Source organism: Oncorhynchus keta, chromosome 35, assembly GCF_023373465.1.
Source record: "Oncorhynchus keta strain PuntledgeMale-10-30-2019 chromosome 35, Oket_V2, whole genome shotgun sequence".
NCBI classification, from domain to species: Eukaryota; Metazoa; Chordata; class Actinopteri; order Salmoniformes; family Salmonidae; genus Oncorhynchus; species Oncorhynchus keta.
Window position 1 is genome coordinate 77,109,266 of NC_068455.1, and position 12,500 is coordinate 77,121,765.

A 12,500-nucleotide genomic window follows, 5' to 3' on the forward strand; every position below is an offset into this window, starting at 1 on the left:
AAACACTGCATTTTTGGCTATACAACCTGGTCTCAGAGGGTCGTTGGTCGGGGTGGATAGGTGAGCGTATAACACGAACATCTAACAACCTAAAGGTTGCAAGTTCGAATTTCATCACGTAGCACTTTAGCAACGTTCTGCTACTTACTACTGTTTATATGCTTTGCAACTACTTAGCATGTTAGCTAACCCTTCCCCTAACCCTTTTAGCTAACTTAACCCTAACCTTAACCCTTTAACTTAATTCCTAAACTTAACCCTAACCTTAACCCTTTAACTTAATTCCTAAACTTAACCCTAACCTTAACCCTTTAACTTAATTCCTAAACTTAACCCTAAGCTTAACCCTTTTAGCTAAACCTTAACCTTAACCCTTTAACTTAATTCCTAAACTTAACCCTAAGCTTAACCCTTTTAGCTAAACCCTAACCTTAACCCTTTAACTTAATTCCTAAACTTAACCCTAAGCTTAACCCTTTTAGCTAAACCTTAAACTTAACCCTTTAACTTAATTCCTAAACTTAACCCTAAGCTTAACCCTAACCGCTAACCCTAACCCCTAGCCAAGCAAATGTTAGCGAGCTAGGTAACGTTAGCCACCTAGCCACCTAGCTAGAATTCGTAACATATCAAACGTTTAGCTAATTCGTAAAGTATTGTACGTTTACAATTCGTAAAATATTGTATGTTTTGCAAATTTGTAACATATCCCCCGAAATGGGTGATGGACATCCACAAATTAATACATACCATACGAAAAATATCATACTAATAGGAGTTTCTCAGATTTTCATACAGAATAATACGAAATGCTCTGAGGCCAGGTTGGGCTAGATGTTGCAGAGGAGCCTTGGGGGGCAAGCCGAATTCCTCATTTCATCTTTTTACATTCAGGTATTGAGACCCACACAGATTTCAGCACAGCACTAACACACTAAAGAGGATCTCACCTTAGCTACTTTAATGATGTGAGGTATATGCAGGTAGGCAGCAACAGGAGGATCTCACCTTAGCTACTTTAATGATGTGAGGTATATGCAGGTAGGCAGCAACAGGAGGATCTCACCTTAGCTACTTTAATGATGTCAGGTATATGCAGGTAGGCAGCAACAGGAAGATCTCACCTTAGCTACTTTAATGATGTCAGGTATATGCAGGTAGGCAGCAACAGGAGGATCTCACCTTAGCTACTTTAATGATGTCAGGTATATGCAGGTAGGCAGCAACAGGAAGATCTCACCTTAGCTACTTTAATGATGTCAGGTATATGCAGGTAGGCAGCAACAGGAAGATCTCACCTTAGCTACTTTAATGATGTCAGGTATATGCAGGTAGGCAGCAACAGGAGGATCTCACCTTAGCTACTTTAATGATGTCAGGTATATGCAGGTAGGCAGCAACAGGAGGATCTCACCTTAGCTACTTTAATGATGTCAGGTATATGCAGGGAGGCAGCAACAGGAGGATCTCACCTTAGCTACTTTAATGATGTCAGGTATATGCAGGTAGGCAGCAACAGGAGGATCTCACCTTAGCTACTTTAATGATGTCAGGTATATGCAGGTAGGCAGCAACAGGAGGATCTCACCTTAGCTACTTTAATGATGTCAGGTATATGCAGGTAGGCAGGAACCGGAGGATCTCACCTTAGCTACTTTAATGATGTCAGGTATATGCAGGTAGGCAGCAACAGGAGGAAGACTTTTCCCTATCAGGTAGGCTTCGTCAGCTTTTTGTCTGTGGATGAAACGGTATGTTACAGAGGTACATTTTATGATCTTGAATGATCTTAGCGGGCAAAACTGGTTGTAATAGGGCGACCATTGTTCCTGTTCCCAAGAAAGCTAAGGTAACTGAGCTAAACGACTACCGCCCCGTAGCACTCACTTCCGTCATCATGAAGTGCTTTGAGAGACTAGTCAAGGACCATATCACCTCCACCCTACCTGACACCCTAGACCCACTCCAATTTGCTTACCGCCCAAATAGGTACACTGCCCTAACCCACCTGGACAAGAGGAATACCTATGTGAGAATGCTGTTCATCGACTACAGCTCGGCATTCAACACCATAGTACCCTCCAAGCTCGTCATCAAGCTCGAGACCCTGGGTCTCGACCCCGCCCTGTGCAACTGGGTACTGGACTTCCTGACGGGCCGCCCCCATGTGGTGAGGGTAGGCAACAACATCTCCTCCCCGCTGATCCTCAACACGGGGGCCCCACAAGGGTGCGTTCTGAGCCCTCTCCTGTACTCCCTGTTCACCCACGACTGCGTGGCCACGCACGCCTCCAACTCAATCATCAAGTTTGCGGACGACACAACAGTGGTAGGCTTGATTACCAACAACGACGAGACGGCCTACAGGGAGGAGGTGAGGGCCCTCGGAGTGTGGTGTCAGGAAAATAACTCACACTCAACGTCAACAAAACTAAGGAGATGATTGTGGACTTAAGGAAACAGCAGAGGGAACACCCCCTATCCACATCGATGGAACAGTAGTGGAGAGGGTAGCAAGTTTTAAGTTCCTCGGCATACACATCACAGACAAACTGAATTGGTCCACTCACACTGACAGCATCGTGAAGAAGGCGCAGCAGCGCCTCTTCAACCTCAGGAGGCTGAAGAAATTCGGCTTGTCACCAAAAGCACTCACAAACTTCTACAGATGCACAATCGAGAGCATCCTGGCGGGCTCTATCACCGCCTGGTACGGCAACTGCTCCGCCCTCAACCGTAAGGCTCTCCAGAGGGTAGTGAGGTCTGCACAACGCATCACCGGGGCAAACTACCTGCCCTCCAGGACACCTACACCACCCGATGTTACAGGAAGGCCATAAAGATCATCAAGGACATCAACCACCCGAACCACTGCCTGTTCACCCCGCTATCATCCAGAAGGCGAGGTCAGTACAGGTGCATCAAAGCTGGGACCGAGAGACTGAAAAACAGCTTCTATCTCAAGGCCATCAGACTGTTAAACAGCCACCACTAACATTGAGTGGGTGCTGCCAACACACTGTCATTGACACTGACCCAACTCCAGCCACTTTAATAATGGGAATTGATGGGAAATGATGTAAAATATATCACTAGCCACTTTAAACAATGCTACCTTATATAATGTTACTTACCCTACATTATTCATCTCATATGCATACGTATATACTGTACTCTACATCATCGACTGCATCCTTATGTAATACATGTATCACTAGCCACTTTACCTATGCAACTTTGTTTACTGTGTCTACATACTCATCTCATATGTATATACTGTACTCGATACCATCTACTGTATGCTGCTCTGTACCATCACTCATTCATATATCCTTATGTACATATTCTTTATCCCCTTACACTGTGTATAAGACAGTAGTTTTGGAATTGTTAGTTAGATTACTTGTTGGTTATCACTGCATTGTCGGAACTAGAAGCACAAGCATTTCGCTGCACTCGCATTAACATCTGCTAACCATGTGTATGTGACAAATACAATTTGATTTGATTTTGATTTGATAATATCGTCAGGTATTCATCAGGTAATATCGTCAGGTATTCATCAGGTAATATCGTCAGGTATTCATCAGGTAATATCAGTCTTTATTAGTCAATAACTCCAGGTGAGTGCTATACCTGTGCATCTGTCCTCGATCTTCTTCAGAGTAAACAGCCACGGTTCGAATCCCCAACTCAGTACACGCCCTGAACACACGGATAGCGATCTCACCTGGAGAGGAGAGAACAGAAAAGGAGAAAAGAAAAGAGAAAGGAAAGAAAGAAAGAAAAATATAAAATAATAAAAGAGATGTATAGTCTGTTTGGAAAGTATTCAGACCCCCTCACTTTTTTACACATTTTATTACATTACAGCCTTTTTTTCTAAAAATGTATAAAATACTTTTTCCTCTTCAATCAACACACAATACCCCATAATGAGAAAGTGAAAAAAATATATATATTTTTTACATTTTTGCAAATATATTAAAAATAAAAACGTAAATACTTTAAGTGTTCAGACCCTTTGCTATGAGACTCTGAATTGAGCTCAGGTGCATCCTGTTTCCATTGATCATCCTTGAGCTGTTTCTACAACTTGATTGGAGTCCACCTGTGGTTAATTCAGTTGATTGGACATGATTTGGAAAGGCACACACCTGTTTGTATAAGGTCAAACAGTTGACAGTGCATGTCAGAGCAAAAGCCAATCCATGAGGTCGAAGGAATTGTCCGTAGAGCACAGAGATAGGATTGTGTCGAGGCACAGATCTGGAGAAGGGTACCAAAAAATGTCCTCATCATTGAAGGTCCCCAAGAACACAGTGGCCTCCATCATTCTTAAATGGAAGGAGTTTGGAAACACCAAGACTCTTCCTAGAGATGGCTGCCTGTCCAAACTAAGCAATTAAGGGAGAAGGGCCTTGGTCAGTAAGGTGACCAAAAACCCAATGGTCACTCTGACAGAGCTCCAGAGTTCATCTGTGAAGATGATTGAACCTTCCAGAAGGACAACCGTCTCTGCAGCACTCCACCAATCAAAATGGCCAGACGGAAGCCACTCCTCAGTAAATGGCACATGACAGCCGGCTTGGAGTTTGCCTAAAGGCAGCTAAAGGCATCCCATACCACGAGAAAAAAGATTCTCTGGTCTGAAGAAACCAAGATTGAAATCTTTGGCCTGAATGCAAAGCGTCACATCTGGAGGGAAAACAGGCACTGCTCATCACTTGTCCAATAACATCCCAAGGTGAAACATGGTGGTGGCAACATCATGCTGTGGGGATGTTTTTCAGCTGCAGGGACTGGGAGACTAGTCAGGATCGAGGGAAAGATGAACAGTGCAAAGCACAGAGAGATCCTTGATGAAAACCTGCTCAGGACCTCAGACTGGGGCGAAGGTTCACCTTCCAATAGGACAAAGACCCTAAGCACACAGCCAAGACAATGCAGGAGTGACTTCAGGACAAGTCTCTGAATGTCCTTCAGTGGCCCAGCCAGAGCCCGTCTTTGAACCCGATCAAACATCTCTGGAGAGACCTGAAAATAGCTGTGCAGCGACGCTCCCCATCCAACCTGACAGAGCTTGAGAGGATCTGCAGAGAAGAATGAGAGAAACTCCCCAAATACAGGTGTGCCAAGCTTGTAGCATCATACCAAAGAAGACTCGAGGCTGTAATCACTGCCAAAGGTGCTTCAACAAAGTACTGAGTTAAGGGCCTGAATACTTATGTAAATGTGATATTTCAGTTTTTCATTTAAATGTGCAATCATATCTAAAAAACCTGTGTTTGCTTTGTCATTATGGGGTATTGTGATGTCATTATGGGGTATTGTGATGTCATTATGGGGTATTGTGATGTCATTATGGGGTATTCTGTGTCGATTGATGAGGGAGAAAAAACGATTTAATCCATTTTCGAATCTGTCTGTAAAGTAACATTTTGGGGGGGGGGGTCAAGGGGTCTGAATCATTTCCGAATTCCCTATATGGGTTGAGAAGTACACTATGTTTCTCTACTATCTATTCAAGCAATAAAGCACCTCAGGGGGTTTGTGGTATACGGCAAATATACCACGGCTAAGGGCTGTTCTTAGGCACGACACAAAGCAGGGTTGGCCGTACACCACAACTCCCCTGAGGTGCTTTATCGCTGTTATAAACAGGTTACCAACGTAATTAGAGCAGGAAAAATATGTGTTTTGTCATACCTGTGGTATACGTTCTGATATACCATGGCTGTCAGCCAATCAGCATTCAGGGTTCAAACCACCCAGTATATAATGTGATTTAATGTTCAGTTCATGTCATGAATAGTTAGCTACATGGCTGTGTAGCTTTGAGCTGGGTTAGGTGGCTGTGTAGCTTTGAGCTGGGCTACATGGCTGTGTAGCTTTGAGCTGGGCTACATGGCTGTGTAGCTTTGAGCTAGGTTAGGTGGCTGTGTAGCTTTGAGCTGGGCTAGGTGGCTGTGTAGCTTTGAGCTGGGCTAGGTGGCTGTGTAGCTTTGAGCTGGGCTAGGTGGCTGTGTAGCTTTGAGCTGGACTTGGTGGCTGTGTGCTTTGAAGTCCAGCTTTGAGCTGGACTTGGTGGCTGTGTAGCTTTGTGCTGGGCTAGGTGGCTGTGTAGCTTTGAGCTGGGTTAGGTGGCTGTGTAGGTTTGAGCTGGGCTAGGTGGCTGTGTAGCTTTGAGCTGGGCTAGGTGGCTGTGTAGCTTTGAGCTGGACTTGGTGGCTGTGTAGCTTTGAGCTGGGCTAGGTGGCTGTGTAGCTTTGAGCTGGGCTAGGTGGCTGTGTAGCTTTAAGGTGGCAATAGCTTTGTGCTGGGCTAATTACATTTACATTACATTTAAGTCATTTAGCAGACGCTCTTATCCAGAGCTTTGACTTACAAATTGGTGCATTCACTATATATGACATCAGTGGAACAGCCATGCAATTGACAATAGTGCATCTAAATCTTTTAAGGGTGTGAGAAGGATTACTTTATCCTATCCTAGGTATTCCTTAAAGAGGTGGGGTTTCAGGTGTCTCCGGAAGGTGGTGATTGACTCCTAATAACAATGATGGATAAGATGTACTGTCATGTGTTGGGACAAGTGATGTCAATCATCCCCATAGTTACAATGTCATGTCGTATTGTGGGTGGAGCCTTACCTCTGTTGGCCACCATGACCTTTTTGATTGGTCGATACTCAAAGTTCTGGGGCGACGAGTGGGCAGTGCGAGTGAGAAGACACGCCCTCTTTACCGCTAGCAACCCCAGACCCCCTCGACCCACCCCGGAAACACACAGCAACATCCTGGATAGAGAGAGAGGGAGAGAGAGAGACAAGGAGAGAGAGAGAGAGAGAGAGAGACAAGAGAGAGAGAGAGAGAGAGAGAGAGAGAGAGAGAGAGAGAAGGAGAGAGACAAGGAGAGAGAGAAGAGAGACAGAGAGAGAGAGAGAGAGAGAGAGAGAGAGAGAGAGAGAGAGAGAGAGAGAGAGAGAGAGAGAGACAGAGAGAGAGAGAGAGAGAGAGAGAGAGAGAGAGAGAGACAGAGAGAGAGAGAGAGAGAGAGACACACAGAGAGCGAGACAGAGAAGGAGAGAGAGAAAGAGAGAGAGAGAGAGAGAGACAAGGATAGAGAGAGAGAGGAGAGAGAGAGAGAGAGAGAGGGAAGGAGAGAGAGAGAGAGAGAGAGAGAGAGAGAGAGAGAGAGAGAGAGAGAGAGAGAGAGAGAGAGAGAGAGAGAGAGAGAGAGAGAGAGAGAGAGAGAGAGAGAGAGAGAGAGAGAGAGAGAGAGAGAGAGAGAGAGAGAGAGAAGGAGAGAAGGAGAGAGAGAAGGAGAGAGAGAGAGAGAGACCACAACATGAGGAATTGGCTATCCAAAATAGCGTTATATGGAGAAATAACGTTGCAAACCTGTACAGCAACATAACAATATAAGAGCCCATAACAACAAGATATACAAGACAAATGACAAATCCTTGAATCGATCACACAAATATTTACAAAATTTCACCTAAATAATCACAGAGGACTTTGCGTTAACAGCAACTTGGGGAAATGTCTCTGCAGTATCATAAATAGTAGAGCAACTTGGGGAAATGTCTCTGCAGTGTCATAAATAGTAGAGCAACTTGGGGAAATGTCTCTGCAGTATCATAAATAGTAGAGCAACTTGGGGAAATGTCTCTGCAGTATCATAAATAGTAGAGCAACTTGGGGAAATGTCTCTGCAGTATCATAAATAGTAGAGCAACTTGGGGAAATGTCTCTGCAGTATCATAAATAGTAGAGCAACTTGGGGAAATGTCTCTGCAGTATCATAAATAGTAGAGCAACTTGGGGAAATGTCTCTGCAGTATCATAAATAGTAGAGCAACTTGGGGAAATGTCTCTGCAGTATCATAAATAGTAGAGCAACTTGGGGAAATGTCTCTGCAGTATCATAAATAGTAGAGCAACTTGGGGAAATGTCTCTGCAGTGTCATAAATAGTAGAGCAACTTGGGGAAATGTCTCTGCAGTATCATAAATAGTAGACTACTTCATTTCCTTGATGAACACAAGGTCCTTAGAAGAAACCAGATTGGATTTTTAACAAATTACCGCACAACAGACCACATTATACCCTCCACACTCTAATTGACAATCAAGTAAACCAAAAAACAAAGGCTAAATATACTTTTGTTTCGTAGACTTCAAGAAAGCATTTGATCACATTTGGCACAACATTTGGTATTTTTTTTAAATAAACTAATAGAAAGTGGAGGGAAAACGTGATGTTACTAAATCAATGTTAAATTAAAAACAAATGTGTGGTTCAAATTGGCAGCAAGCAAACAGACGTCTTCTCTCAGGAATGTGGGGAGAAACAATGTACTGTTTAACATCGACATTAATGAATTTGGCAAACACATTAGAAGAATCAGAAGCACCTGGTCTCCCCCTACACAACACTGAAATCAATTCACCTGGTCTCCCTCTACACAATACTGAAATCAATTCACCTGGTCTCCCTCTACACAACACTGACATCAATTCACCTGGTCTCCCTCTACACAACACTGAAATCAATTCACCTGGTCTCCCTCTACACAACACTGAAATCAATTCACCTGGTCTCCCTCTACACAACACTGAAATCAAGTGTCTGCTGTAGACACACGGCCTGGTGCTGTCGTCTCCCACTAAGGAGGGTCTGTTGTCTCCCACTAAGGAGGGTCTGTTGTAGACAGATGACCTGGGGCTGTTGTCTCTCACTAAGGAGAGGCTGTTGTAGACAGATGACCTGGGGCTGTTGTCTCCCACTAAGGAGGGTCTGTTGTCTCCCACTAAGGAGGGTCTGTTGTCTCCCATTAAGGAGGGTCTGTTGTCTCCCACTAAGGAGGGTCTGTTGTCTCCCATTAAGGAGGGTCTGTTGTCTCCCATTAAGGAGGGTCTGTTGTCTCCCACTAAGGAGGGTCTGTGGGGCTGTCTCCCATTAAGGAGAGGCTGTTGTAGACAGATGACCTCTGTTGTCTCCCTAAGGAGAGGCTGTTTACAGATGAGGGTCTGTTGTCTCCCATTAAGGAGGGTCTGTTGTCTCCCATTAAGGAGGGTCTGTTGTCTCCCATTAAGGAGGGTCTGTTGTCTCCCACTAAGGAGGGTCTGTTGTCTCCCATTAAGGAGGGTCTGTTGTCTCCCATTAAGGAGGGTCTGTTGTCTCCCATTAAGGAGGGTCTGTTGTCTCCCATTAAGGAGGGTCTGTTGTCTCCCACTAAGGAGGGTCTGTTGTCTCCCACTAAGGAGGGTCTGTCGTCTCCCATTAAGGAGGGTCTGTCGTCTCCCATTAAGGAGGGTCTGTTGTAGACAGATGACCTGGGGCTGTTGTCTCCCACTAAGGAGGAGTTACAGCAGTACCTAGATCATCTGCACAGGTTCTGTCTGACCTGGGCTCTGACCGATAACCACAGGTTCTGTCAGACCTGGGCTCTGACCGTTAATCACAGGTTCTGTCAGACCTGGGTTCTGACCGTTAACCACAGGTTCTGTCAAACCTGGGTTCTGACCGTTAACCACAGGTTCTGTCAGACCTGGGTTCTGACCGTTAACCACAGGTTCTGTCAGACCTGGGTTCTGACCGTTAATCACAGGTTCTGTCAGACCTGGGTTCTGACCGTTAACCACAGGTTCTGTCAAACCTGGGTTCTGACCGTTAACCACAGGTTCTGTCAGACCTGGGTTCTGACCGTTAACCACAGGTTCTGTCAAACCTGGGTTCTGACCGTTAATCACAGGTTCTGTCAGACCTGGGTTCTGACCGTTAACCACAGGTTCTGTCAGACCTGGGTTCTGACCGTTAACCACAGGTTCTGTCAGACCTGGTCTCTGACCGTTAACCACAGGTTCTGTCAGACCTGGGTTCTGACCGTTAACCACAGGTTCTGTCAGACCTGGGTTCTGACCGTTAACCACAGGTTCTGTCAGACCTGGGTTCTGACCGTTAACCACAGGTTCTGTCAGACCTGGGTTCTGACCGTTAACCACAGGTTCTGTCAGACCTGGGTTCTGACCGTTAATCACAGGTTCTGTCAGACCTTGGTTCTGACCGTTAACCAAAAAAGAAAACGCACAGAATGATATTCCAAAAGAGGTCAGGAAAACAGGATGACAAATATAAATGATATTTGGACACAGATCTATTAGAACACATTAGAAGGACACATATCTATATCAGCAACACGGGTAGCTTTCACACGGCTGTGAAATAAGCAGAGATCTGGCCCAACCAGATCATATCACCTATTGCAAAGACACCACAGAATATCTAAGGTAACTTCAATGCTCTGTGTCTCTAAACAGACAGTACATGGTGGCAGACTATCTGACCACTGTGACTGATAGACAACTGAGGAAAACACTGACTCGGTACAGACTCAGAGAGGACAGTCTGGCTATAGAGACCGGTCGTCACAGACCAACCTGGCTGCCCAGACAGGACAGTCTGGATATAGAGACCGGTCGTCACAGACCAACCTGGCTGCCCAGACAGGACAGTCTGGCTATAGAGACCGGTCGTCACAGACAAACCTGGCTTCTCAGAGAGGACAGTCTGGCTATAGAGACCGGTCATCACAGACAAACCTGGCTGCCCAGAGAGGACAGTGTGGCTATAGAGACCGGTCGTCACAGACCAACCTGACAGCCCAGAGAGAACAGTCTGGCTATAGAGACCGGTCGTCACAGACAAACCTGGCTGCCCAGAGAGGACAGTCTGGCTATAGAGACCGGTCGTCACAGACCAACCTGGCTGCCCAGAGAGGACAGTCTGGCTATAGAGACCGGTCGTCACAGACCAACCTGGCTGCCCAGAGAGGACAGTCTGGCTATAGAGACCGGTCGTCACAGACCAACCTGGCTGCCCAGAGAGGACAGTCTGGCTATAGAGACCGGTCATCACAGACTAACCTGGCTGCCCAGAGAGGACAGTCTGGCTATAGAGACCGGTCGTCACAGACAAACCTGGCTGCCCAGAGAGGACAGTCTGGCTATAGAGACCGGTCGTCACAGACCAACCTGGCTGCCCAGAGAGGACAGTCTGGCTATAGAGACCGGTCGTCACAGACAAACCTGGCTGCCCAGAGAGGACAGTCTGGCTATAGAGACCGGTCGTCACAGACCAACCTGGCTGCCCAGAGAGGACAGTCTGGCTATAGAGACCGGTCGTCACAGACCAACCTGGCTGCCCAGAGAGGACAGTCTGGCTATAGAGACCGGTCGTCAAAGACCAACCTGGCTGCCCAGAGAGGACAGTCTGGCTATAGAGACCGGTCATCACAGACTAACCTGGCTGCCCAGAGAGGACAGTCTGGCTATAGAGACCGGTCGTCACAGACAAACCTGGCTGCCCAGAGAGGACAGTCTGGCTATAGAGACCGGTCGTCACAGACCAACCTGGCTGCCCAGAGAGGACAGTCTGGCTATAGAGACCGGTCGTCACAGACAAACCTGGCTTCTCAGAGAGGACAGTCTGGCTATAGAGACCGGTCATCACAGACAAACCTGGCTGCCCAGAGAGGACAGTGTGGCTATAGAGACCGGTCGTCACAGACCAACCTGACAGCCCAGAGAGAACAGTCTGGCTATAGAGACCGGTCGTCACAGACCAACCTGGCTGCCCAGAGAGGACAGTCTGGCTATAGAGACCGGTCGTCACAGACCAACCTGGCTGCCCAGAGAGGACAGTCTGGCTATAGAGACCGGTCATCACAGACTAACCTGGCTGCCCAGAGAGGACAGTCTGGCTATAGAGACCGGTCGTCACAGACAAACCTGGCTGCCCAGAGAGGACAGTCTGGCTATAGAGACCGGTCGTCACAGACCAACCTGGCTGCCCAGAGAGGACAGTCTGGCTATAGAGACCGGTCGTCACAGACAAACCTGGCTGCTCAGAGAGGACAGTCTGGCTATAGAGACCGGTCATCACAGACAAACCTGGCTGCCCAGAGAGGACAGTCTGGCAATAGAGACCGGTCGTCACAGACAAACCTGGCTGCTCAGAGAGGACAGTCTGGCTATAGAGACTGGTCGTCACAGACAAACCTGGCTGCCCAGAGAGGACAGTCTGGCTATAGAGACCGGTCGTCACAGACCAACCTGGCTGCCCAGAGAGGACAGTCTGGCTATAGAGACCGGTCGTCACAGACAAACCTGGCTGCTCAGAGAGGACAGTCTGGCTATAGAGACCGGTCATCACAGACAAACCTGGCTGCCCAGAGAGGACAGTCTGGCAATAGAGACCGGTCGTCACAGACAAACCTGGCTGCTCAGAGAGGACAGTTTGGCTATAGAGACTGGTCGTCACAGACAAACCTGGCTGCCCAGAGAGGACAGTCTGGCTATAGAGACCGGTCGTCACAGACCAACCTGGCTGCCCAGAGAGGACAGTCTGTGCTCACTCTGCCCCCTGGCTATAGAGACCGGTCGTCACAGACCAACCTGGCTGCCCAGAGAGGACAGTCTGTGCTCACTCTGC

General features: G+C 47.0%; 1 protein-coding gene across 1 annotated transcript in view; it reads right to left on the reverse strand.

Annotated features, from left to right (window-relative positions):
- Window positions 1-12,500, reverse strand: part of LOC118379634 (pyruvate carboxylase, mitochondrial-like) — a 596,907-nt gene that overhangs the window by 563,190 nt on the left and 21,217 nt on the right. The window contains exons 2-4 of the mRNA XM_052497803.1: window positions 6,654-6,799; window positions 3,637-3,730; window positions 1,647-1,737 (exon numbers count right to left, since the gene is read on the reverse strand). Of these exons, the coding sequence (XP_052353763.1) occupies window positions 1,647-1,737; window positions 3,637-3,730; window positions 6,654-6,798 (330 nt within the window). The 5' untranslated portion in view covers window position 6,799. The remainder of the gene's footprint in view (window positions 1-1,646; window positions 1,738-3,636; window positions 3,731-6,653; window positions 6,800-12,500) is intronic.